Source organism: Zootoca vivipara, chromosome 5 (genome assembly GCF_965207765.1).
Source record: "Zootoca vivipara chromosome 5, rZooViv2.hap1.1, whole genome shotgun sequence".
Taxonomy (NCBI): domain Eukaryota; kingdom Metazoa; phylum Chordata; class Lepidosauria; order Squamata; family Lacertidae; genus Zootoca; species Zootoca vivipara.
In genome coordinates, this window is record NC_142588.1 from 81981472 (window position 1) to 82009110 (window position 27639).

The 27639-nt window shown below is 43.3% G+C and overlaps 3 protein-coding genes across 7 annotated transcripts in view; 1 reads left to right on the plus strand and 2 right to left on the minus strand.

Annotated features, from left to right (window-relative positions):
- Nucleotides 1-2396, minus strand: part of LRRC34 (leucine rich repeat containing 34) — a 15339-nt gene extending 12943 nt beyond the window's left edge. The window contains exon 1 of the mRNA XM_088669847.1: nucleotides 2361-2396. Within this exon, the coding sequence (XP_088525973.1) occupies nucleotides 2361-2396 (36 nt within the window). The remainder of the gene's footprint in view (nucleotides 1-2360) is intronic.
- Nucleotides 1-17704, plus strand: part of LRRIQ4 (leucine rich repeats and IQ motif containing 4) — a 19391-nt gene extending 1687 nt beyond the window's left edge. Inside the window, exons 2-7 of one of the 2 annotated variants that reach the window (XM_088669843.1) lie at nucleotides 2462-2542; nucleotides 5328-6505; nucleotides 8677-8850; nucleotides 11414-11552; nucleotides 13967-14163; nucleotides 15673-17704. In XM_088669843.1, coding sequence (XP_088525969.1) covers nucleotides 5345-6505; nucleotides 8677-8850; nucleotides 11414-11552; nucleotides 13967-14163; nucleotides 15673-15864 — 1863 coding nt within the window. In that variant the 5' untranslated portion in view covers nucleotides 2462-2542; nucleotides 5328-5344 and the 3' untranslated portion in view covers nucleotides 15865-17704. The remainder of the gene's footprint in view (nucleotides 1-2461; nucleotides 2543-5327; nucleotides 6506-8676; nucleotides 8851-11413; nucleotides 11553-13966; nucleotides 14164-15672) is intronic. The other variant, XM_035133796.3, reaches the window with a different exon arrangement.
- On the minus strand, nucleotides 15944-27639 carry LRRC31 (leucine rich repeat containing 31). 4 transcript variants are annotated; one of them, XM_035133823.3, is made up of 10 exons: nucleotides 27244-27639; nucleotides 25931-26170; nucleotides 25289-25408; nucleotides 24355-24522; nucleotides 23505-23672; nucleotides 22017-22184; nucleotides 21041-21208; nucleotides 20592-20759; nucleotides 17966-18133; nucleotides 15944-16551 (listed from the first exon to the last, which is right to left on the minus strand). In XM_035133823.3, exons 1-10 carry the CDS (start codon nucleotides 27254-27256, stop codon nucleotides 16220-16222), a joined length of 1713 nt encoding a protein of 570 aa, XP_034989714.1. In that variant the 5' UTR covers nucleotides 27257-27639; the 3' UTR covers nucleotides 15944-16219. The 4 variants fall into 4 exon arrangements, with proteins under 4 accessions (XP_034989714.1, XP_034989713.1, XP_088525968.1 ...); XM_035133822.3 differs by having other exon boundaries at nucleotides 20592-20924; XM_088669842.1 differs by lacking the exon at nucleotides 24355-24522 and having other exon boundaries at nucleotides 27244-27400.

Consider the following 27639-nt stretch of genomic DNA (forward strand, 5'->3'; position numbering starts at 1 on the left):
CAAGCATCACTTGCAAGGGAATATCAGTAACGACAGACAAGTTACTTATTTTCAAATTGAGGAACCATACAGATCTTGGGTTGCGCAATGGGCTAGTAGTATGTCTGGCTCTTAACCAGAAGGTTGGTGGTTTGAGCCCACACCCTGGGATGGCTGTGGGCAGGAATTCTGCATTGCAGGAGGTTGGACCAGATGACTCTCGGGACCCCTTCCAACACACAATTCTATGATTCTATGGTAAACATCCAAAGAAGTCGGTCCTTTGGAAAAGTTTGAAACCCACTGTTGCAGACTATTGCCCTGTTTTAGATGGGGGTCTGCTGTGCAAAGACAACCAAGGATGGTTACAGGCTCTGCTTTCACGTCCAAAGCTGAATACTGCACCCCTTGTAAGTTATGCCAATTTAACACGTTTGTCCATATTTCTTTATTTGGCACTATTAATGATGCTTCTGTTTGTTGGGAAGCAGCAGTGAAATGATGTGCAAGCCACTGCAGCCACTTATTCTTGGCCACTGAATAATTTTTCCTCTTTCCCTTGCCCTGGCTTGTAGCTGTTCAATATAAAATTCCAGACAAATCTAGACAAAGCAGCAGGAGATGCTTGCAAGATAGTATGAATCTGAAGACATACTATGAATCCTGTAAACAAAGACCAAAATTTTGGACATAGGGCAGGCATGTCAAACCTGCGGCCCTCCAGATGTTTTGGCCTACAACTCCCATGATCCCTAGCTAGCAGGACCAGTGGTTGGGGAAGATGGGAATTGTAGTCCAAAACATCTGGAGGGCCGCATGTTTGACATGCCTGACATAGGGTGTCTTTTCCTGATTGGGTACTCTTCCTCTGCAAAGCTATGAAAGCCAGTCACCAGGGCACTGATTCCTACCATACATTTAAAGCATATATCCAACACACATTTAAAGCACACAACTTCCCCCAAAGATTCCTGGGGGCTCTGGTTTGTTAAGGGTGCTGGGGCTTGAAGCTCTGTGAGGAGAAAGGTACAGTTCGCAGAATTCTTTGGGGGAAGCCATGTATTTAAAATGTGAATTGGATATGCTTTAAATGTATGGAGCGGATCTGCTGCAGATATTTTTGTGCCTCCAACATGGACCTGTCTTGGCATTAAACAGTATGCTAATTAAGTATTTGAGTTCAGTAGTATAATTAGGGACCCAGGTGGTGCTGTGGGTTAAACCACAGAGTCTAGGGCTTGCTGATCAGAAGATCGGCGGTTCGAATCCCTGCAATGGGGTGAGTTCCTGTTGCTCGGTCCCAGCTCCTGCCCACCTAGCAGTTCGAAAGCACATCAAAGTGCAAGTAGATAAATAGGTACCGCTCCGGCGGGAAGGTAAATGGCGTTTCTGTGCGCTGCTCTGGTTCGCCAGAAGCAGCTTTGTCATGCTGGCCACATGACCCGGAAGCTGTCTGCGGACAAACGCCGGCTCACTCGGCCTATAGAGCGAGATGAGCGCTGCAACCCCAGAGTCGGACATGACTGGGCCTGATGGTCAGGGGCCCTTTACCTTAGTATAATTAGGTTTGGGTAACTGAGGAACCTGCCTTTGAGACAACTGAGGAACCTGCCTTTGAGACAACCTGGACAAGAGGTATAAAATCATAGCTGCCAAGTTCCGGCCTGAGAAATAAGGGACTGGACCGGAAGTAGCAGACCAGAAGTAGCACTGCCGCCATTTTGGAACTGGGCGGACAATGCTCAGAAGTCACGCTGCAGCCATTTTGGAACTGGGCAAAGCAGCATCAAAAGTCACTTCTGAGCATGCTCCGCCCAGTTCCAAAATGGCTGCTGCACCAGAATAAACCAGGAAAAAACAAAAAAATCCATTTTTTCGGCTGGGGACAGTTGGAAAAACGGGGGGTTACTTGGCAGCTATGTATAAAATAGCCAACAAAAGTTGTGTAATACATTGGCAGCTGTTAAAAGATCACATTAAATTATGAAAGGCTTTCTTTTCTGTTTGTAATAACGGACCTGTTTTCAAGATGCTAGGTGCAAGGCTGCTTGGAGGCTTTGTACAAGCAAGGAAGCCAGGCAAAAACAACAACAAGATTACGCCTTCTCATTATGGAGGGTTATTGTCCCATTCCTCCCAGGAAATGAATGTGGTGCATATACCTCACATCCAACCTGTGAAGTAGATTAGGCTAGGAGAACACAACTTTACATAAAGCCACTCAGTGAGTTTCAGGTTCTAGACAACGTCTCTGTGGGCCAAGGCCCTACCCACTGCACCATATTGCCAGTCATGCCCGCCGCCAGGATGCACTTTGGTTGCTATATATCAAATTTTCTTCAGCCCTACAGCCCCACCCCCTGCCCCGCTCCTGCTCTTACTGAGGTTGAGGCCAACTCCAAGAGGAAGCTATCCATGGTGGTGGTGGTATTATTATGATATCTGAGGTAAACGTGAGCTCATCAGCCTCTCCTCCTCACAGCTCTCCTTTCCTCTCATATCGGAGCCTGCCCATTGAAGATCACACAGAGCCATCCACCCAAGTACTTTTATGACATCAGAGGTACGTGAACGAATCACATTCACTCCCTGTTTGAATTTTGACAGTTGGGTCAGAATTCAGGAAGAAACTCTGCGGTTAGGGGAAACTGGGGCAGAAGACAACCTCTGGAATAGTACTGCCAGCGATTCCTAGCGTCGCACCCATATCAGACATTTAAAACACATGGCTACCCACCCACCACCCCCGCCTAAAAGAATCCTGGGAACTATAGTTTAACCCTCACAGAGCTACAGTTCCCAGCACCCTTAACCAACTACAGTTCCCAATACAAAAAGGGTGGCATTCAACTTAAGTTTTACTCAGAGAAGACCTATTAACATTAATGGATCCCAGTCAGGCTCATTAATTTCAGTGGAGTCTACTCTGAGCAAAATTTATTTGAAGATCGTTCCAAGTTTGCAATCAGCCATGCTCCCTCCTCCTCCTTGCCATTGTTTGCTGTTTTATACAGTAAGGTAAAGGGACCCCTGACCGTTAGGTCCAGTTGCGGATGACTCTGGGGTTGCGGCGCTCATCTCGCTTTATTGGCCAAGGGAGCTGGCATACATGTGGCCAGCATGACTAAGCCGCTTCTGGCTAACCAGAGCAGCACACCCCCAGAGCGGTACCTATTTATCTACTTGCACTTTGACGTGCTTTCGAACTGCTAGGTTGGCAGGAGCTGGGACCGTGCAACAGGAGCTCACTCCATCGTGGGGATTTGAACCACCAACCTACTGCTCAGCAAGCCCTAGGCTCTGTGGTTTAGACCACAACACTACCTGCTTTATACAGTAGCGTGGCTCAAAAGTAGGTATACTGCTTCAGAAGCCACTTTCTTTGTTCTTAACTCAAGTTCTCATCATTCACAATATCAGTAAAGAAAAAATATTTATTTGTTCGTTTGTTTGGATATACTTTATAATATAGCCTGCTTCTGCTAGTTACAATGTGGAACAAACCTACTAAATATTACTGTGGGCCTTCTTTTGTTAGTTAATGGTTCAGAATGGTTGGTTGACATTTCCTCAGTGAGAGTGAATGAATGGTTAGGAGATATTTGGAGATTAGCTGAAAGTTGAGGCATTGTGAGGTGTATACATCTCTCTTTTGGGATCTGTGATGTTTTCCCAATGTTACTGGATTTTTGCTGTCTGGGGGGGAACTCTTGCACTATTATGCAACAAAAGCAGGACAAAACACACACATTTGTGGTATGAAAGGTGTACAGAATTTCAGCAGGAAGCTATAGGACCTGCACTGACTGGAAATAAAGCAGGATATATCCACCCTGAAACTCTTGTAGGGACAGGCGATATTGAAAGTAGGACTGCATATAACTACCTCAATGCCTTCAATGACCACAAATTATCATAAGTGCACTATAAAACAGGATACCTGGAGGGGCACCCAGTGTTGCAAAAATGCTCCCTTCCCAAGGAAACCAAAACTCAGGGAGTTTGGAACTTTTCACTGCTCGGCAAAGTAGGGAGCATGTAATAATATAACCCAAAAATCTTGATATGGTTAAGTTCATGTGATTAGATTCTTTTACTTCAGCTCAAGAGTGGGTTAAATGCCAAAAATTCCTCCTACATTTCTCGCAAAACCATTTCCCCACAAGAACACTAATTCAAGCACAACATTCCCAAAATTTGGGAAGAGATTCAAATCCTACCTGAATCTTCCTGGATTCAGTGCCATATCCTAAACATCATGTCCACTGCCCCTTACTCAAGAAATAGTTGGGATTTATGAATGAAAACATCATACAGTGGTACCTCAGGTTACAAACGCTTCAGGTTACAAATGCTTCAGGTTACAGACTCCGCTAACCTAGAAATAGTACCTCAGGTTAAGAACTTTACTTCAGGATGAGAACAGAAATCACGTGGCGGCGGTGGCGCGGTGGCAGTGGGAGGCCCTATTAGCTAAAGTGGTGCCTCAGGTTAGAATAGAATAGAATAGAATAGATCTTTATTGTCATTGTCCCCTTGCAGGAACAACGAAATTTCTCGGTTGCTGTATCAACTCAACTAAACTCAAATAAGACACTCCACATAAATTAAAATACTAATAAGTGCAATACAATACAGAACAATATAACAAATAAATAAGATGACTTCAGAGTCCAGAGTGTCTATTTAAGGCCAAGATTGCTCTAGGAAAGAAACTGTTCTTGAGACAGCACGTTCTCGCCTTCTTTGTTCTATATCTCCGTCTCAATGGCAGGAGCTCAAAGAAGTGATGACCCGGATGGGATGGGTCTCTTGATATACCTGATGGTATAGATATTGTTGTGTCGTGGCTTAAGAAGTCCAGATACGCATCTTCAATAGAACAGTTCTTTATTCAGGGCAAAACAGGACTGACTCTGAGGTCAGGGAGGCTACATTTATAGGGACAGGGAACTAGCTAGAAAGGGATACATTTTGGAGGGAACAATATCAGGCAATCACAGTGGAGGAGGAGTAGACAGGGTACCCACTGAATTGGTTTCCTCCTTTTGGAGGAAACCAATAAGACCAATAAGACAGAGGATCCAAATACAGCAGCTTAAATGAACCAATAGTAGCTGTACCTCCTGGAACCAAAAGGCAGTTACTTTACCCTAAAGCACATACAGACAATAGTAATGCAGATATAAAATCATTTGACTCAATACACAACAGATATGTTCTGTTAAGAACAGTTTCAGGTTAAGAACGGATCTCCGGAACAAATTAAGTTCTTAACCAGAGGTACCACTATATTTTGTTTATTCTTCATAAAACGTGGTTTAAAGTTCATTCCACTTTTTTTGCAGCCAAAACTAGGTTTACAATGATAGCTACCTCCAAGAGTTTTGTTACCACCGAAATAGTGACCCAACCCTCTGAAAAATTTGCCACCATTCCGGAAGAGGATGATGTGGCAGAGACACAAGAAGAGGTTAATGTTGATGTTGGTGCTGATGTTGGTGTTGAAGAGGTAATAGAGGAAAGGTTGGCAGATGAAGAACCCAAAGAGGAGGTGGTAGTGCCAGTGCAGATCATAGACCGCATCTTTTTTGTGGATTTGGCCAACAAAAAACTGGAAACCATCCCATGGCAGGTTTTTGAACTGGAAGACTTGGAAGAATTGCATCTGGAAAGAAATATAATCAATAGTATCCCAGAAAGTATAAATCGGCTTAGAAATGTGAAAGTCCTTTATTTGAATAAGAACAACATACAAGACCTATGTGAGGAACTTGGAGAACTCAAAAGTCTTCAGAGCTTGGATTTAAGCAGTAATCCAGTCCCTTTGAGTTCACTGAATATCATTAGTAAATTGAGGGCACTTCGTCAGCTCAGGTTATATGATGTCAACCTGGATGAATTTCCAGTGGAAATCTGCAAACACCTCCATCATCTAGAATTGCTGGGACTCTCTAGTAACAATCTGAATTGCCTTCCCAAGGAAATAGTCAATTTGACCAAACTGAAAGAGATTTATCTAAAGAAGAACAAATTTGAAAATTTCCCACCAGAACTTTTCCATCTCTCTAATTTAGAAATAGTAGATCTAGAAGACAATAGTCTGAGCCTCATTCCTGAAGAGATTTCCTCCCTGCAAGAATTATCCCAGTTCTTTGTTGCAGTTAACAGCCTAGCATCTTTACCCGATACAATGAGTAAATGCCCGAACCTATCTGTGCTTGATTTGTCCAGTAACCTCCTGCGCAAACTTCCACGATCTTTTAAGGAACTGACAGAGATGAAGGAATTTTCATTGTCTCGGAATAGCCTGGCAACTTTCCCGCGCCAGATTCGCCGCTGGAGGTCGCTCGTTGTGGTTTACTTGAAAAATTGTGCCCTGGAAGCGCTGCATCCTTCTTTCGCCAAGCTAACCAGCTTAATAATACTAGATCTAAGTGAAAATCTCCTAGAGGTGTTTCCAATGGAGATTTGTTCGTTGGAAAATCTGGAAGTGTTGTTACTTGATGACAATTTACTATGTGAGGTATGACTCACTAGTGTAAGTAGAGTGAGTTGAAATTCAGTTAAACCTTATTTAAAAAAGCAGGGGCACCAGGGCAAAACTACAGATGTTGGCAGCAGACAAATGTCCAGATGTGACTCGCTGGGAAGGGTGGAGCCATTATGCTAGCATCCCTGGAGTAGTGTTGCAGAGTGATACAAGCAAAAAGAAGAAGAAGAAGCCTTAGACCAAGGAGTTTATAATTTAAAAATTGTAAACTGCTTTTAGAAATCTCTCTTAAATAATGTTTGCATGCCTGTTTATTTTCCGGAGTACCTGAATCCAGGTAATCCACTTCCTGAACTTCTGTCAGTCTTGGCTTCTCTAAGCAGGTAGTTAGACTCTGAGATACCCTATTATTACAGCACCATCTATATGGGAGAGGCTTCTCATAGAGATTCAGGTGAGCCCTTCCCAACCTTCATCTTCACAGAGTTACGGATTTGCAGGCTTGGGCAAACACAATATTATTTGAGGAGTGGGGTCTTAAGGGGAAGGTGGGTGTGGGGAGAATTCAAACAGCATGCTCTGTGGGCAGGAAATACTGACTTGACCAGGGGTCAGCAAGGTTTACCTTGCCTGGGCCAGTTCACTCTAGTGGAGATCCCTCCATGGGCCAGAGCGTGAGCGCGTGCACCCGCGATTTCTGACGTGTGCACCTGCACAGACGCGATTTCCAGCATCTGTGCAGATGCTATTTCCTTTTTTTTTAAAGTAATTTTTATTGGTTTTGCATATAAACTGAACAAAAAGAAAATTAGACACATAAACATAAAATAACATATTTTCCTCCTTCTTCCAACCCACCCCCCCTGAGATCCCTCCTGCCACCAGGTATCCCCATGGACAGTGCGCAGTCGAAGGTGGTGCATCTTCATAGCTGGGCTTGTCCCCAGATGCTATTTCCGACGCCGTGCCACGCTGGTTTAGTGCAGCGCGTGGGGACTCGCTGAGCAGGTGGCTCGTGGGCTGGTTAAACAACCCCCGTGGGCCGCTTGTGGCCCATGGGCCTTAGGTTGCCGACCCCTGGACTTGATGGTTGTGTGTGTGCATCATAGGTGCCAACTCCCTGAAGGGGCCGGGCACCCACAAATTTCGGTGCCAGGGCCATGCATGCTGCGTGGTATCCATGGCCCCGGGTACCCACAGTCGTGGAGCCAAGCTGGCACTCTTTGCATGCATGCATGCATGCGTATAAGTTCAGGGGGAGCCATTAATGGAGGGGGAAAGGAGACAGCTGGCTAGCTGGAATTCTGTACAGGAGCAGTCCATTTTGTAACATTTTGTTGCATGTCCCACCTCAGCATACTAACAGTGATCTAAGTTCCCCCACTGCTGGTCCCGCTATCAGCAGCCATTCTTATTTATATATTTATCACTTTATGATTAGCGGTGTACATAAAAATAAATCATGCAGATAATAAAACAATAAGAATCAGGGAAATGGGGGGAAACTCAAGGTTTGCCCAATTACAGTCAAACGTCTTGTAGTGGTGGAGAAGCCATCTGGGGAGACACTCATCCCTGCAAAACCAGCCCAGTGGGCATGGAATATACTGACAGTTGGGTGTGTGTGGAGTTTGGCGGCTGGAATCCCAAACAGCAGAACTCCCACTTTTGTCCCTAAAAGGAGTTTGGGGTTTTGTCACAGGAAGATTTGCACCCAGCTTTCTGTACCCTGCTAAGGTAAAGGGACCCCTGACCATTAGGTCCAGTCGTGACCGACTCTGGGGTTGCGCGCTCGCATTATTGGCCGAGGGAGCCGGCGTATAGCTTCCAGGTCATGTGGCCAGCATGACAAAGCCGCTTCTGGCAAACCAGAGCAGCACATGGAAACGCCGTTTACCTTCCCGCTGTAGCGGTTCCTATTTATCTACTTGCATTTTGACGTGCTTTCGAACTGCTAGGTTGGCAGGAGCTGGGACCAAGTAACGGGAGCTCACCCCGTCACAGGGATTCGAACCGCCAACCTTCTGATCAGCAAGCCCTAGGCTCAGTGGTTTAACCACAGCGCCACCTGGGTCCCTATGGGTACCCTGCTATGGGAGGATAATAACGCTCATTTATTTGACTTGTAGTGGAGTGTTGCAGTTTGAGAAATCTATATATTTATATGTTTCAAAATTCCTATTTTGAATGAATTGTGTGTGAAGCTGTGTCCAGCAGTGCTCAGGCTTTGTAAGCTGAAATGCCTCAGCCTGACCGGCAACAAGTTCACCTCGTTCCCGGAAGAAATATTTGTAATTGGATCGCTGGAGAAACTCTACATGGGACAAGACCAGGGAACCAAGCTTACAGAAATACCAGAAGGCATCAGTAAGTTAGAGGTAAGAAAATCAGTAAGGTTCGGATCTCAAAAGTAGCCCTCCCTTGTTGCCCAAAGAAATATACAGTATATGTATGTGAATAGGCAGACAACATATAACGTAAAACCTTTTCGGACCAGTGGGTGCATTTGAGATTTCAAGAATGCACTGTGGGAGTGAGTCACAAAATGGTTGTGTAATATACAACCATTGTGTAATATACAATGGTTGTGTAATATACAACCATAATATACAAGCCATGGGATGTGTAATATAACAGAAAAGGGCTGCCGTGGAGGTGTGGGCATAATGCAAAATTGGTTAATGGCACTTCCATAGTGTTATGTATTCAGTGGTCTGTGTTTGCCTGAGCTTGAGTCTGGACTAAGGATTCTGAGCTCCTGTGTTCTGGTTCAATACATGATATCTAATCACAGAACATTTCATGATTTGGGTCTCTGCCATTGGCCTTTAAACTCTGAGTTATGATTTGCAGCTTGGAAGTTTAGACAGCCAATCACGTTGGAAGTAGGGGTGGTTACACCTACCCTACGACAGGTTTCTGATCCAGATCAGCACCCAATCCTACCGTATCTGCAATTTGCTTTTTAAAAAGAAATTTGTGCAATTGTTATTGATGGTATTATGTCTCGATTGGCCCAGAGATGTTAGAAACGGGATATAAAGCATTCCTCCAGGACAGGAGCAGCCGAAGCCTATTTGCTGCCCAAGGCGAAAAACAAAGTGGTACATTCCCCACAAAAACCGACTAGACTAGTAGTTGAGTCTTACTTCAGCACTGATGATGGAGCAGAGTCCCCCACTTCACCCCAGGGCAGCAAGTTAGCTTAGGAGCTGGAGGGTAGACCACATGACATACATTTGCAACCACATTCTGCCAGAGGCAGCTGCCTCACTTTGTCTCGCTGAAGCCAGAAAGATTAGAAAGACTTCCATGCCATGCAGAAACCTGCAATCTGGTACACACATATCTCACAAATAGGGCTGACCTGGGATGCTTCGCCATTTGATGCAGCCCACCCCAGCCCCATGCCGCCCCCTCCATCATGGTTGAGCCCTACCACAGTCACAGCTCACCACTGCCAGACCCCGGCTGCCGCCTCCATGGCAGAGGAGCTGAGAGTGGGGCAAATCTGAGGCAGGGGCATCCATGGTAGCAGAATAGGTAAGGTATGCCCATGGTGGAGGCATGGCAGCAGTGAGCCAGGGCGGCGCTCTTCATGCTGGCCCTGCCCACAACACTGCCTATTTGCAAGGTCTTTAAAAATTGGGGCATTGGTACAGCTAGCTGTCAAAATATGGGATGCAAATTTTTGCCACTTAATAGTGGCCAACACTGCAGAAATTATCAAGTCAAGCCAAAAGCATATTCCTGCATTGCAGGGGGTTCGCCTAGATCAGGGGTGGCCAGCTCCCAAGAGACTCTGATCTACTCACAGAGTTAAAAACTGGGAGTGATCTACCCCCTTTTGGGGGGTTCAGGTCAAACTGTTGAGTTTTTTTAAGGAAGGGAAGCCCTGTTTTTTTGGGTTTAGGTCAAACTTGTTGAGTTTCTTTTAGGAGGGAGGGAGGCCCATTTTTGTTTAGGGCTTCAGGTCATAGTTCAGCTTTTTTTAGGGAGGAGGAAAATTTTGGGTGAGCTTTTTTTAGGGGTGCCAGTGATCTAGCAGTGATCTACCCCAGACACCCAGTGATCTACTGGTAGATCACAATCTACCTGTTGGATGTGCCTGGCCTACCAGTAGATGATTCTCAGGGACCCTTCCAACTCTATGATTCTATGAAAACATAAGGAGGGGGCTGGGCTGTTGGATTGCACTGCATTTGTCCAATAGTCGATTTGGATCTATGCTTGAAGAACACAAACTGCATTTTCTAGTAGAGATCCTCTGTATAAGTAGAATGTGCATATTTGAAATTCACAGTGATGCTTTAACTACAGTGCCCAGAATTCTTTGAGGGAAAGAAAGTGCTTTGAATGTTCTTTAAAGGTATAGTGTATGCACCGTTCATGGTTGTTTTAACAAGTTTAAATTGTTAAAATAATGGTAAACTGATGTTTATTATGGTAAATGGCATTTAAAATCATCACAATATGTAATAAACCGGCGAGGACAAAAAAAATTAAGCAGTGGGGCAAGCACTTTAAAAGGAACATTTGCTTAACTTTGGATCCTGTTGTGCTTTTGGTGAGACTCTTCAGGAACATCAGAATTTGCTTTATTCTGAGTCAGACCCATTGGTCCATCTACTAGTTCAGGATTGTCTACAGTGACCACCAGAGGCTTTCCAGTGTTTCAGGCAGGGGAAATAGTTAGCCATACCTGGAGTTGCTGGAAATGGATTCTGGAGCCTTTGCATGCCAAGCAGATTCTCTACCTCTGAACTACAGTCCCTTCCCCTGAAAAAATAATGGAGAAGGAAAAAAGATTGGAGAGGCCTTCTCTATCTAAGAGAGTGGTAGGTGATATTCCATAAATTGAAGTTACCTTACAGAGAACACAGGTGAGTCTCTACACAAATATATGTTCAAAATGCAAATTATGTGTATTTTCCTCCCCAGAACCTGAAAGAATTGTACCTTGAGAACAATGATTTGGAGTATCTTCCCCCAAGCATAGGCTCGCTGCTTAACTTGGAAGTACTTGACCTTCACAACAACTATCTTATAGAGCTACCTGATAACATATGCGAACTAAACGGTAAAAGGATAGATAAAAGCAGGCTCTGCACGAAGGCAGAATTCACAGCCATAGCTTCCTTTGCCAAGGGTACCTCTTGTCAACCCCTTATAATGTCTTTCAAGTCCCAATTTCCTGCAAAGCTAAATTTAAAACACATTCTTGCTTTGCATAAATTAGGCTGCAATTCATACTCCTGGATCTGCCTTGCTGCGGGTAGAGGGTGAGGTTTCAGTGGGGCAGAGACCTCCCTCTGCCAGCCCAAAACAGCTCAGTTGGGGTTACCCCTCCAGTGCACAACTCTCTGTTCCACCTGCCAAAAGCGTGGGCAAGAAGAAGTACTGTACCATTCATAGGATTCCCACTGGTGGTAGGCCTACAGAAAGCCTCAAAAAAGGGATGTTCCAGGGGAGAACTCCACGGCTGTCACTTGACATCAAACCCAATCTGATTCTGATAGCTCCATCAGCTCCAGGCTGGCATAAAACAGCAAGATTTTGCCTCCCGTCAAACACCACCTCTCCTAGCTGGCATGTGTCTGGGTGGTGAATAGGCTGCCCTGTCACACCCCACTCTTTGCCTGGGGCTAGTATTCCTCTGCCACACTACGTCTGTAGGACCACTGAAGCTCCTTGACCACTGGGGATTTTGTTCACCCCTTGCTCCCCTCCCCTCTGCATACCGAAATCCCTCCAGGCATTGCACACATACTTACTAGCCAGTCTTCTGTACCGTAAGGAGAAAGGTCCCTTCCCATGTGGACGGAACACAACCCGTCCCAATGTTGTGTACATGCAGGAAGGGATCTCTGTAGGTCTTTATTGAGCATTCCTTCCGATTTGCTTGGACTGTTTTTATGCATCTTCCAGTTAACCATACATTCATCTCACACTATTCAGTGCATTTCCCTGTCACTAGCCTAATTGTAAAAAAAAGTGGATTTGTTGTGCTACGTAGGATTACATAGCACTTTTAAGTGGGTTTGTTGTGCTAGAATGGCACTGCACTTTGTAAAAAGTGGGTTTGTTGTGCCAGGATGACTAAGCACCTTAATCACCTTTAACTATGCAAACCTCAATTTCCGGGATACCCCTGAATCCCTCCCACAAAATACTGACAGTTTGGAGGTGCCCAGAGGGACCAAAGACCAGAATGCTTTCCCCCAAGGCAGGATGCAGTCTATATGAAGGCCAAACTCAGTGACTCCAAGCATCCTTTTCTTTTACAAAAAGCAGTTTCAGTCCAGACTAGGATCACAAGTGGGCTTACCATTTATTATTGAATTTTTCTGCTGGAAATCAGTGCCCCCCCCAAAAAAACCCTACTATTTGCCACAACTGGGAATAGGGTGGTGGGCCTTACAGACACACAATTGTGTTTGCATTTTTCCAGTCAGGGAAAATGACAGCTTTAGGTCAGGAGTTGATTATCAACAGGGAAATTGTTTGTGGGAAAGGATTAACCCCTCCCCCCATGTTAACTCTCCCAAACTTGGTTGGCGGTTCCTGAACCTGCTTTTTGTAAATTCAAAAGTAATTGGGAGTTACAAGCCATAGGAAGCACAGGTCACCATCTTATGCCATCAGGCCACTGATCCATCTAACTCAGTATTGTCTGCACTGACTGGCAGTGGTTCTCCTGGATTTTCAGACAAGGGTTTTCCCCCATCCAATCTGGAGATGCAGAGGATTGAACCTAGGACCTTCTGCGTTCAAAGCAGATGCTCTACCACTAGGGTTGCCAGAGGACAGGACTTCTGTGCCTTTAATTGCCCTGCTCTCTTTTGAGTCTGGAAACCTTAAAGAGAAACTAGCAGACCCTTTAATTTCCAAGCAAAGGGTCTTTCTAGACTCAACAGAGAGCCGGGCAATTAAAGGCACAGAAGTCCTGTCCTCTATTGAGGCTGGCAACCCTATCTACCACTTAGCTTCAGCCCTTTTGTAGTTTGATCCTGAGCCAACTGTTTCTCTCAGCCCTGCTGACCAAGTCTCATTTAATGCGTGGTGTTCATGGGCTACCATGCTCCTCTGTTTCTGCCCCTCTTCACAGCAGGGATTGCCCTCCTATGCAATCTTTGGCACTCCAGATGTTGCTGTACAACCACCACCATCCCCAAGCATTGGCTGTGTTGGTTAGAGCTGATGGGAGTCCAGCAACATCTGGAGGGAACACAGCTTCCCTAGCTGTCCTCTAAGCTACTTGGTACATAAGGAATCTAGAGTCCTTACAATTGAGCCTATTTTTATTGTCAACCAAAGGAATAAAGAAAAACCTTGGTAGTTTGGCACTTGTAGTAGTAGTAGTAGTAGTAGTAGTAGTAGTAATAATAATAATAATAACAACAACAATAATACCCAAACATTTAGCTTGCAAATAAACATGAAATGGATGTCGCTTATGCATCATATTCACCTTTATCATTCTCTTGTGTTTAGAGTTGCAAAAGCTATTTCTTCATTCCAATCAGTTATTTGAAGTCCCGGAGAATCTGGATAAGCTAGAGAAACTGCAGGTTCTGACACTTGAAGGAAACCCTCTGATGTTCCCAGCGGTGGAAATATTTAGCCAAGGGTTGCAAGTCACCATGCAGTACTTGCGAGATCAAAGATACGAAAAGGCCTTGACCATAACGGTACAGAGAACACACACACACACACAAAAAGCCTCATGGGTCTGCAGCATGTTGTAGTGACAATTCAGTGGAACTGTGGGTGGGCCACAGGATTTTAAATAGTGGAAGCAAAGTAGCAGATAATATTCTGATTAGGGTGCATTATCTCCTGGTACATTGGTATGACTTGGTATTAGAGGAGTGTGGGGAATGTGCAGGGTAACACAGAAAAGAACAAGGGGAAAAGGAGGAGGTCTGGTCAGGTAGGAGAGTATTTTCCTCCTGACTTTGAGAAGAAGCTGGTGGGACAAGGCAGGCAGGCAGTAGCAGAACCTTTGAGAGCTCCAAGTGAACATGGCAACTTTTGCTAATCTGTTGTTTTGGACAACCTGATGGGAGTTCTAGCCCAAAGCCTGGAGGGCACGAGGCTGGCAAACACTGACTACTCGCTCCTACAAACTCTAGGACCACTTTTTAAGGGGCAGCCCCCTGGCATATAAACCAGCATATCTCCTCCTCTTGGTTAATTCCCTCAGGGCTCTGCTGATGGCCCAACATAGTGATGTGTAGGGTCCATGATGTTGAGGAGGACAGTTCTTTGGAGAGGACAAGCACAGAGGTTACTGACTCAGGAGAGCTCCTAATTCAGGAGTCCTAATGGGGTACAAGGGAGTAGCAAAAGGGTGAGTGGTGCCAGAAGAATTCCTGCAAGAAATTTTTTGTCCACATGACGACAGCCTTGGGAGGAAAGCGGGAACACACCATCCATTTTATGCACCAACGTTTGAAATCTGAAAATACAAATAGCTAGGAATGGACAGCGCATTGCATCCCATTTCAGTTTCATTATTTAATCGTAGGTCTGTTCAGTGGTATTTTTCTAGAAAAAGAGGTGCTGGAGCTCACCATGAACTTCTCCCTTGTTCTCTTGGAGCAGGCATCCCCAAACTGCGGCCCTCCAGATGTTTTGGCCTACGACTCCCATGATCCCTAGCTAACGGGACCAGTGGCCGGGGAAGATGGGAATTGTAGTCCAAAACATCTGGAGGGCCGAAGTTTGGGGATGCCTGTCTTAGAGGGGCCATGGTGCCCACCTAAGAGGTGCCTGAGCTGAGCTCTGGTGAGCTCCAGCTGAAAAAAAGCCCTGGGTCTCTTCCATCCCATTTTGTGCATTTTTTAAAATAATGTATGAAAAGTTAACTTTCAATTGTATGCCTTTCCCCTAATATATATATATATATATATATATATATATATATATATATATAGTTAATGCATGTCTCTATAACATATGCATTTTGACAGTAAAATTTACCTATTTCTGTGTGCACTTTTTCGCACACCAAAACTACATTGTAAAATCCAGAGAAGCAGGAGTTGTGCTCCAATATGGTAGCAAGTTTGCAGCCATCAAATTGGTCTGTCTGCTGTAAGAACAAAATGAACTAATTCTTCTCCCAAACCTACAAACAGCTGCTTTTTTCCTCTTCATTTTAATGCTCATATGGTTGTTTCTCCCTCCCCTCAAAGGTCCAGGCTTGGTGGCGTGGCTTGATGGTGCGCAGAGGGATTGGAGCCTTTGGCGAGATCCTGAAAATGATCAGGAGAGGCAAGAAAGAGAAGAAGGATAAAGACAAAAAGGGAAAAGACAAAGGAAAAGGAAAAGACAAGGGCAAGGGAAAGGGAAAGGAAAAGGACAAAGGCAAGGGCAAGAAGAAATAACTGCATTCTGTGATACCTTAAAGGGCCAGGGGAATAAATACAAGCAAGAAAAGAAAAGAAAAGGACTCACAGAAAGTCATTTTCACAGATCAAGATAGTATTTTCTATTGCTCAAGCCACAAACTCCTCTTGGTGGGGAAAAATGATCCAGCAAGGCAAGTCTTTCATCCTGTGTGGCGAAAAATTACTCACAAGGTGGGGCTGAGTAGGAGTTTCACTGAGATCAGGGCTTCAGTTTCTCAATTCTAGTGTTCTTTTCTCTCTACCCCACTGGATTCTGTCAGGTAAGGCTATAGGAACTGCGTGCTGAGCCTCTGAGCCACCAGCTATAGATTGTTACACTGGCACAAAACCATCATGCTCCATACCAAACATCAAAGCGAACATTTCGTTCATTGTCCCGATTAAAATGTTCCAGTTGCTTTTGCTGAACTTCGGAAAGAACCCAGCCTTGCAGCCCTAGCTCCGTGAACCGGGGCAGCTTCAGCAGTGCTGCCAAAAGTTTGCCCAACCATTCGCCACAGTTGCCACGTGACGACGGACGACGGCTGACATCCAGTTCAGAAAGCTGCTCAAGGCCAACTATGTCTTGATAGAACACTGCCCATCCTTGGTCAGAGATCTGGTTGTTATAACTAAGGTCCAGTTCCTGTAGTTGAGCCAGATGCCCAGCTTGGATGACCAGGCCTGAAAGAAGCAACCAATTCATCAGTAGGCAACATTGGTTTCCAAAGTACATGCTTTCAAGTGGCGAATGGACTTCTATATCAGAAAAAAGGGAGTGGTACTTTGGAAGGAGAAAAATTGTAGAGAAAAATGAGATTAGGGGTGTTATGCACTACATTGGATGAGTGTAAAGCCTGTGTACCTGTGTCACCAAAAGTAAGTTTTACACTCATATACTTATTCACATGAAATGTTCAATGGGTGTAGAGTCTGTGTACGTATGTACACAGTAACAGCAGTACAAATTAACAAGTGTACACATCACATAAACATTTGTACATGCATAGACAGCTTGTGCATTGTGTGGACAAGCCAGAGGGTCCTGAGAGTGACAGCACGAGAACTGGCTTTTCTGCAGTGGCTCCCCGCTTGAGAAATGCTCTCCCCGGGATGGTTGCCCAGCCTGACACCATCTTTATACAGTGGTACCTTGGTTCTCGAACTTAATCCGTTCCGGGAAGAAGAAGAGTTTGGATTTGAGACCCTAAGGAGTCTCAAAACGGCTAACATTCTCCTTTCCCTTCCTCCCCCACAACAAACACTCTGTGAGGTGAGTGGGGCTGAGAGACTTCAGAGAAGTGTGACTAGCCCAAGGTCACCCAGCAGCTGCATGTGGAGGAGTGGAGACGCGAACCCGGTTCCCCAGATTACGAGTCTACCACTCTTAACCACTACACCACACTGGCTCTCAGTGGGAGTCCGTTCGACTCTTGAAACTGTTTGAAAACCAAGTCGTGGCTTCCGATTGGCTGCAGGAGCTACAGGAGCTTCCTGCACTCAAGCAGAAGCCGCATCAGACGTTTGGCTTCCGAAAAATGTTCGCAAACTGGAACACTTACTTCCGGGTTTGTGGCGTTTGGGATCTGATTTGTTCGGGAGCCAAGCCGTTCGAGTACCAAGGTATGACTGTATATCTTTAGGTGCCTGACAAAAACTTTCCTCTATAACTATCTGTGGCCTTTTAGAAGTAGGTGGGATGTTTTTAATGTATTTCTTCCACCACCTGGTTTTAATGTATGTACCTATGTAGGGGTTGTTTGGTTGTAAGTTGCTTTGGGTTGCCTTGGGCAAGATAAAAAGACTTACAAATTTAATAAATAATAAATAAGGCTGAGCATCACCTGGCATTATTTGCTCTGCATAAGCATTGGTAAAATACATTTATTTTACCAATGGTCCATGATCAATAGTCCACTGAGTTGAGTCCACTATAAAGCAAATAGGCATGGTGAAATATCCCATTTGAAAATATACTACTGGCCAGATTTCCTTCCATTTGTGCAAAAGTCTCTCATGTCCAATGAACAAGTCAGCTCTGACGTGTAGTCTGAAACAAGAAGTACTAAGGAGAAGGGAAATACAATTTTATACCAACCAAGGCCACCCAGGTCCTCATCCACCAAGCTGCAGCTGCTTAGTCTTAACACTTTGATCTCAGCTCCAAGGTTTAGTGCTTTCAAAATCAGCTTTAGGTTCCCGCCAACGCATTTATTCCAAGAAAGGTCTAATAGCTCCAGTTCAGGAAGGTGAAGGGCAGCATCGGCTGAAAAGATTAGCAACAACATCTTGTGCTTACTGAAATAAATAGGCCTGGTCCAACGCCATTCAACCCTCTGCACCCAGCTGCGTATCTTCAAAATAGATCAGACCATATACAACATTCTCTCCCCGCTTCTCCCAACATTCTATCACGCTTCAGGGCTACCAAGAAAACAAAACCCAGAATGGGTCTGTGAAGTTCGAGTGACTTGAGTCTCAGCAGCTACCGTAGGAGTCACCCTAAAGGTTTGACTCCTTCCTCCCCTGGAATCGTTGAATGCAATTCTCCCATGCATATAAATGGTGGTCATTTATTCCAGTGGAAAAGTAGAGTGCTGTACTGGGGCACATTGTTGTGGTTAAAGCAAATCTATGTGACTGAGTTTTCCTGAAAGAAATCATGCAGGAAGGGTGCCAAGAGGAGTTGCACGATGTACCTCCAAGCATTCTCTGTTCACAACCAGGAGTAGGGTTGCCAGACTCAATAGTGGACAGGACTTCTGTGCCTTTAATTGCCCTGCTCTCTTTTGAGTCTAGAAAGACCGTTTGCTTGGAAATTAAAGGGTCTGCTGGTTTCTTAAAGAGAAACCAGCAGACCCTTTGTTTAATTTCCAAGCAAAGGGTCTGCTGGTTTCTCTTTAAGGTTTCCAGACTCAAAAGAGAGCAGGGCAATTAAAGGCACAGAAGTCCTGTCCACTATTGAGTCTGGCACCCCTAACCAGGAGGCCTACCTGCAAAAGTTCATCTGAAATTAATGGGAGCTGAACAGCAACACAACTGCTTATGCACAGCTGCTTATGCAGCAAACCTCCCTGGCGATTTGGGCTGTATATTGGCAATCAGAAATGTGCTTTTCCTATACTTTTCTAAGAAGGACCTCCCCTAAACCATGTTCAAACATCGAGAAAAAACACATGGGATACAATCCATCCAATGTTGAGTACATTCAACCTCCAATTACTTTCAGTGAGGGATGTGCAACCTAACCATATATGTGTGTGCAGGGAACTGTCCCACTGTGCAATGGGAGTTATCCTCAAGGAAGAGTGTGCAGGGTTTTGGCCACAAGTGTGTGCTAAAATCTCTCTGATAGAAACAACTGCATATTTTTTTTCTTGAAATCAAGATTTCTACAAACATATGGAAGCTTGTACAATGCAGAGGTCCCAGCGAGGGTTACAAAAATTTAAAATTCAGAACAGTTAAATCAGATTACAGTCAAAAGAATAGGGAGGGTCTTGAAAACACACATCTCAGATGTCAAAGGCCAGTGTAAAGACTGCATCTGTATTAGCAGTCCCCATCCAGCTGCAGGTCAAGGGATTTTTTCTTTGTTGTATCAAATGTAAAAGGATGCAGAGAAAATATCCCAGGTTGCATGACAAGCTTCTCTGTAGATAGCTGCCAAGGGTGCAGTTTCAAGTGACCACCATATGAAGTGCACATCATGGACATAATCCAGAGGAAGTTACATGTACATGTGTTAAGTGCATCACAGATAAGCATTACCTATGTGCATAAAGTCCCACTAATTTTAATGGGACTTGGATGTGCCTAATTTTCACTCTGTGTTGCTCCTTTTCCACAGTACAGATATTTGGATAAGAGAACAACTTTATTATAGCTTTGTTATAGGAAGATCAAACAGAACCAGCCTTGTAGGCAAAACAAAGAAAGGAGCAAGCCTACAGAGTTTCTGACAACGGAGCAATGTTTTTGTTAATTTAGGAATCAATAAACGATGCAATTATGTCTTAAGAAAGAGCTCATATTGCTTTACAGGACACAGTTACCGGTAAATGAAGAAAAAGAAAAGAAGTTGCCAACTTCTATAATTAACTGTCAGCAGGACTTGAGATCACAAAAAAATATAGCTCTTGATGTCTGGAGACTAGACGAAAGGGGTTGAAAGAGATTCTTTGGACAGTGGCAAAGCATGCTGCTGCTCTTGGTTTGTAGTGTTTTACGTTTTTCAAAGCTTTCATTGTACTTTTGATTTAGTACTCTGAGCTGCCACTAGAAACCTATTTGAAGAGTTGGATATAATTTCTTGAGTGAATGTATGAATAATGAATAAACAAAAAAAATAGCAAAGCCATCTGGGAAAGAGAGAATGAGAATACTACAATTAAGTATTATCTTATACTGGTTTATGTCTACCAAAAGCTCTTTAATGGAAGGATGTTATTCCAATACTGAGAAGCTCTTCAATGCAATGTATTCTCCTGCATAGAAATTGAACTTCTGTTCCCCTTTCCATACATTTGATTATATCAGACCTAATGAAAGTAGATGGTCCTATAATGCACCTACTGGTGATTAATATTCTAGGCAATGTTTATTCGATTTACTGTCTCTTTCCATTTGACATTCATGCCCAATTGATATATTATTAGCCCTGGGGAGTGGGAAGATGGAGACATAGATAAGGAAACTAGAATAATTTTAAGGCATATTCTTACCTAAAGATGCAAATGAATTGTGCTGTAAAGAACAATTGCCGAGAAGCACAGATTTCAGTTTTGGTAAAAAACGGAGTCTGCTAAGAAGGTGGTCGGAAGACTTCCCAATGCTTTTATTTAACGATAAATCCAGGTCCTGAAGACTCGACAAAAGAGGAATTATATGGGCTGCAAAAAGATCAAAGGACAGTACAGCTGCATTGTAGTAAACATGTGGTCCTCTAGATATTGTTGGACTCCAGCTCACATCACATGCAAACATAGCCAATGAACATTCTGATATTAGGGGATTTGTAGTCCAGCAACATCTGGAGAGCCAGAGGTATTTCTGAGCTAGTGGGAGAGATGATTGATTGAATGAATGAAGGTAAGATAATCTTCCAATTAAATATTCCACATAATGATTTTGCTAAAACAATTCAGGATTAAATGATTCTGCAATATCTTACTTAAAACAGTCATGTCCTCTTCTGTAATACAACACTGATGAAGATTCAGGATTTCTAGGTTCTTTAGCTCGGCCAAATGAGCTGCTAAGTACTTGAAACCTCCTCCAATCTCTTTATTACATGACAGATCTAATTCTCTTAGTTCCATCAGGTGCTGCAAGGCACTGGCTGAAATAAAATAGGCATAAGAAGACAACTTGTCAATAATCAATTTGCCATCAAGGAAATCTGTTGTTAGCCTCCATTAGTCCTTTTGCACATTCCTACTCTTAATTGGCAGAGACTGGCAATTTTTTTTAAAAATAAAATCAAATGATGTTGAAATTTGGCAATTTGAAAATTCAAATTTGGTATTTTTAATTTCAAATGTTTTCAAATTACACTTAGATAATACTGCCCAAAATCTGATTGATAAGTAGATCTGAAGCACATTTGGGAAAATATTTTCTAGCATTTTTGCCCTAATTTGGGTGTGTGTGTGTGTGTGTGTATTTCTAATTCAAATTTATTTCAAAATTTCCAGTTATAGATGTTGACAAATGCATACACAGAATATATTTAAAGCACATTCAAAGAATTCTGAGTACTGTAGTTTGTTAAGCGTTGCAGGGAATTGTAGCTCTGTGAGGGGCAAACTCTTTGAGGGCGGAAATGTTCTTCAAGTACTTTAAAGGTGTACTGTGTAGACAGCTTCAGTTTCCCATCTGCAATAGAGGTATAATCCTAGAACCTTGGAGTTGGAAGGTACTCAAGGGTCATCTAGTCTAACCCCCTGCAATGCAGAATAATATTCATGTACCTTGCAGGGTTGCTGTAAGGATTGCAAGAAGATAATGCATCTGAACAGTCAGAAATTCTGCGCACATGCTAAGTATCATTATTAAAAGTCCCAGCTACCAAATCATCACCTGCACTTCACCCCCGAAGACACACTCTTGCATCGTCTCCTGAGACTGACAGATGCCAACCAACTTACCTAAATGCTTGAATCCATCTAGTTTTAACCCACACCTGTTCAGATTAAGTACTTTCAGTCCTGAGACATGCTTTAATTCCTGGGCGATACTCTCCAGGCCATATCCTATCTTTTTGTTAATTGACAGATCCAGTACTTCAAGGCTGTGGATTTTGTAGAGCTGCTGAGCTGAAAAGAAGACGGGGGATGAACTGGTCACAACGTATTCAGAGCAGATAATGGCAGAGAAATGTAATAAATTAAAAATAGGTTTATTATTAGGAAATCAGGGCACTTGGAATTTAAAACAAAACAAGAAGGTAGTTCTAAATCCAATCAAAAAAGGAAATATTCATCTCATGATAAAGAAATGGGCAATAATTTCAGTTACCCAGTTTCTAAATATCTTTTTTAAGGTCATGTACAAGATGTAGTTATCTGGATGTTGTCTGGACTCCCTAGAATAACCACATAACCTTTATGTGTGCATCTCTCTCTTAATGGGAAGTGGGGAGAGGGAGAGAGGGAGGGAGAGAGATACTACACATATCTCATTTTAAAACTTAACTCCTTCAGAATTTGAAAAAGGTTATCCCGCACCACCTGTGACAAACATGAACCAGTCAGTACCTCACACATCTTGAGAGAGTGCCCATGTTTCTCAAAAGCCAATCATACAACATACGCCAATATGAAGTTTCATTCCCCATGCGAATGAATGTTAATTTGCCTTAAGATCATTTAAATGTTGAACCAGTAAGGGAAATGTGATCAAACTAACCATATCTTTTGATACACCTCCCTAGCAATTTGTTGTTTACATAGTGCTATTCATTTTCATTACATTAAAATGTTTTTATTTGTTTTTAACAGTTTCCTATTTATAATATAAATATTTCTTGCAAACTGCTTTGAGGTTTTACACCATACTACAATCAAGTGGTATGTAGATTTTATCAAATGAATAAACAATGCTTTCATCTCAATCACTAGTGCAGGAAACCAATGAAATAAGGTATTGCCAGTTCCCATGTTATACATGACTACAGTAGTCAGTACTCTTTTCTTTCCTGGGAAAATTGGGGCCGATACCCACCATGAAGTTGTTACAGTAAGTACCACACTTTTTAACAACAACAAAAAGAGTTGCCAGTACAGTACTGCATATCCTTGAGTGTCCCCCTGAAAAATAACACTGACTATAGTTACTTGCTGAAAGCCACAGTAAGTTAAAGGGCTGAGCTGAAATGTGAAGCTTGTCCCTCCACTATTTAAAAACCATGACCATATGGGGAAATTTGGGCAGGCACAATACAAACCATATTTGAAGCCCCCTAACTCATAAATCACAGGGAGCAACCTGCCAGTTTTCACACAAATTCTTTAACGCATTCAAGTGCAGCAGTTTTAAAATCTTGATTCCATACAAAGTGGTATTTGGTTTGATATCTAAATAAAATGCTAAAGCAGTATTCAAAGCTGCTACATCACTATGCCATGGGCTCTTACCTAGTGATTCACCATCTTCAGAAGTTAGACTGCAATCCATCACTTTTAGTGTTTTGAGTTTATGGTCTTTGGGGATATTTTGGATTAGAAGAAAAAGCTTCCCACCAATGTTGTTATTCCACGATAAATCTAGTGTTTCAAGGTAAGGAATTACTTCAAGCGCTTCACCTGTAAATAAGCATTTGGTACCAGTTTATACATTGCTTTGAAGAAGCAGAAGACAATAATGATCGCATCATACTTTTTCACTATTTAAACTTTGGTTTCAGAACATGCAAGAATGTAATAATTTCAGGAACATACATACACAGGTTTCCGCACACCAATTTGTGTCCCCAGTTACAGCCCTACTTCAGCAAGCTCATATTTGTATAGTCTGGATGCAGCCTTAGGGCTTATCCACATTTACCTTTCCTCTGCTCTTTCCAGGCACAGTCTGCATGTTAAAGCTTTAAAGCTCTGCACTTTAAAGTGTTTGAGCGCCCCTCCTTTTGCTCCAGAGCTTTCCCCCCAAAAAACCTGCTCTTTAACACTCAATAGGAACAAATGCCAATCCACAGTTAACCGGAACTGACACTTGCTCAAACTGAGGGCTGAAGAGAGGGGCTTTGCTGGGAAAACTCCAGGGCAAAAAAATCAACCCACCTGGACACGGTGCTTTAAGTGTGGAACTGTGCCTGGAAAGAGCAGGGCAAAAAGTACTGTAAGTGTGGACAAGCCCTGTGTCTGAAATGGAACTGCAGGACTACCGCAGGTCCCCCCAATCCAGATTAGACTTTACCTTGATCTCTAATGAAATAACCCATTGTAATAACCTCTGGGAGTAAGTTATGCAATTGCTGGATGATACCTAAAAACGAAAGATCCATGGCTGTGAGTCTGCAGTTGTTCAGTCGGAGGACTTTCAGCTCTTGCAAACATTTGAACGGAAGGGTAAGAGACTTTAATGTCCCTCCTATTAAATCATTCCAGGACAGATCAATCTCTTCCAGGCTTGGCAGCAAATGTATTATGGCAACTAGGGGGAAAAGCAGAGTGACAGATAAACCACTACTGACTGCAATGTGTGTACATTAATGTTTATTGAGGGAGATAACAAAAGCTGCAAGGTGCTATTGGTACTACAAGTAACTGTGTAGCTCTGCTCCTACATCTGCAAAGAAGGGGGTGGGGGTTGATATTTTAAGGCTAAGATGGCTCCAATCCATCAATCTCCTCCATGCGTCTGGGAAGTCAGGTGGCAGCAGAGAGGTGACCAAAGAAGGGGTGCAGAACCTCCGGCCTGCAGACCAAACTTCACCCACCAGCCGTTCTCATTTGGTCTGTGAGGTCAACTGAGGCAAGTCGCATCCATCCAGCTTAACTCTTATATAATGCCATGTGTGTTGTGGGGGGCAGATATGGCCAGGACTTGGCTGAAAGAGGCTTTGCAGGGGCTACCAACTTTTGTAATTGTTTAGATATTTTGATTATATTAACGGGCTATATTTTTAAATAAATAAATAAAGACCTATAGCTGTTGCCAAAAGATTGTGATAAGGGCAGAGGGCCATCTCCATACACTGTGCATTGAGCTCAGGAAATCCTTTTGGCACACCACAGCTCAGAGTAAATCCCTGACTGCCGAAGGTTGCTTTCCCCTTTGCAAGTGAGCCTTATTTTTCATCTATGCATACATGTAGATTTTATGTAAATTTGTGCCATAACCTGTGCGCTCAAGTATTTGACAACGCCTCTGAAGCCATTACTAGGGTGAAAAAATACGTGTCAAAATGTATACTCACCCAGATCCATTATATCTGTTGTACTTAATGCACAATTATTTAAGTCCAAAACCTTGCTAGAGGGCTGTTTGCCCAATTTCCCCAGGAAATTCTGGACTCTTTGTGGACACAGCATTGAGTCTGTGGAACCAAGACAATGGGAATGTAGTGACCGGAATGGTTTTCAACAATCCTAACATTTGCTGAAAACCAAACAAACCATGCTTCTGATTGTGCAGGAGACTCTCTCCTGGTAAAGCATGAACATTTTTTTCGCAATGATCATTCACATGGAATATGCCTTCACAGCTGCTGCACAGCAGTTCTACATCTTCACAGGATGACTCCAAAATCTTGTTCTGGTCAGTTACTACCAGTTCACACTCTATTAGTATATATATGTGAAATGACTTTTTGCCCCAATGTGCACACCACCGTACACTTGCTTACATGGAGTTGCATTTGCCAATTGACTGCCCATTCACCCAGTTTGGAGTTCCTCACAATCCCTTTTGCGAAACATTGAGACAACATGGTGGGTGAAAATGCTACATCTGTCTTCACTCACAGATGTTTCAATGTTACTTCTGTCTTCACTCACAGAGAGCTACTCTTGGAGCACAGGCCCCCTGGGCAGACAGTCCCTGTTCTTATCACTATTACCTGGTGCAGGGAAAATCTGCTCCGCCATTTGAGTTTCTAAACAGGAATCGTTCATTTTGTGTCCTCTGCTTCCCTTTCCACTTTCCTCTTTGGATTCTTCGTGGTCTGAGCCCTGGTACTGTTCACATCCCCCTTTCTCAGCAGAGGGTTTCTTCTTTGGGATCTGACTTCTAAAGAAGTTGAATGGGGATCTCTGAAAAAAGCCATCTGCAGCCTTTTCTGTCCTTGTCCACTTTGCACCTTTCCGAGGAGAGAGAGAAAGAGAGGCAGAAATTGTGTTTTGGATAGCACTTGCTCTTGAGCCTGCCTTAAAAACAAGGTGGAGAAGACCATGCACTGTGTACTATGCACCCCCACACAATTTCATCGTAAGAGAAAGTTCAGAATGTATTGCAACTCCTGCCAGTTATTACTTCCTACCCATCTCTTCTTATTTTTCTGTATTTCTACACTGTCCAATCATCAAGGTCCTCTGGGCTGTTCACAAACAAAAATACATTTAATCACAACAAAACATTTATGGAAACCATATCAATATAACCAAAATAAAAGCACGGGCACCAAGGAAAGGGAGAAATTCAAAACAAAATAAAAAACATTCCTTCCAGTAGCACCTTAGAAATCAACAAAGTTTGTCATTGGTATGAGCTTTCGTGTGCATGCACACTTCTTCAGGCATGCACACGAAAGCTCATACCAATGACAAACTTTGTTGGTCTCTAAGGTGCTACTGGAAAGATTTTTTTTATTTTGTTTTGACTATGGCAGACCAACACAGTTACCTACCTGTAACTAGGGAGAAATTCAGTTTGTATTTAAAAGCAAACTTACCTTTAACTTTGGGAAAGTTTTACTTTGTGGTGTGTGTGATACTGTGCTTTGAAGCCTGGGTTGTTGGGACTTCAAATTGCAATGCAGGGTTGATTGAAAGCCCTGTTGCAAACAGCCCCACACTGCTGTTTAAGGCTCTGAAAACCAGCTGAAGGGTGGTGGGAGCACACCTTGCTCTGGCAAAGGAAGAATCAAGAGCTCACTTTAAGCTCCTGATTCTTCCTTTGCAATACCCACAGCAAACCTGAAGTCACATATGGCATCAGGTGCGAGGGAGGTGGGCATGGTTTGGAGACCAAATCTGGCATAAGAGCCAGAGGTTCCCCACCCCTGTCATACAATATTTATGCTTGCTGACTACTGAGCATTTTGATCTGTTTGTTGCACCTGAGTTCTTGGGACAGAGCATGCTAAAGCTTGAAATACATTAAACAAAATAAGCATTGCCAGAGTTTTTTAAGAGATACAGTAAAACAACCTACCTTCAGCTTCCATTTTTTTTAATCGAAAGGTTGTTTTACCTTTCCAAGTATTTTCATGACTTATGAAACAAATCAACTTTGAAGCTGATCATCCTTTTGAGTTTGCTCTTGATTCAGTTCCAATTGCTTTATTGCTTGTCTTCGGACACTTCCTGTTCTTATACGGGTATTAGCTTTCTCATGCAAAATCCTTGATTTGGTGCGATGGTGAAGCAGGGACATATGCTCTTCAGAACTGTGCAGAGTTCAAAAATATTTTCAAGGGATATGATGGTCCGGTGGAAAGCATTACCATAACTTTTTCTTTGATGCATCTTTTCAACAGTTTTGCCCGACTACCTCCTTGAACATTTCATTTGAACAGTCTGGTCAGCATTTTGTGTGTGTAGTGGGGTA

Excerpts from the sequence above, each read along its gene's own strand:
- LRRC31 (XM_035133822.3), bottom strand. Across the intron at positions 22,185-23,504 it reads TGAAGATGGTGAATCACTAG|CTCAGCAGCTCTACAAAATC; the intron begins GTAAGAGCCCAT and ends TCTTCTTTTCAG. Across the intron at positions 18,134-20,591 it reads CAATTCATTTGCATCTTTAG|CCGATGCTGCCCTTCACCTT; the intron begins GTAAGAATATGC and ends TAATCTTTTCAG.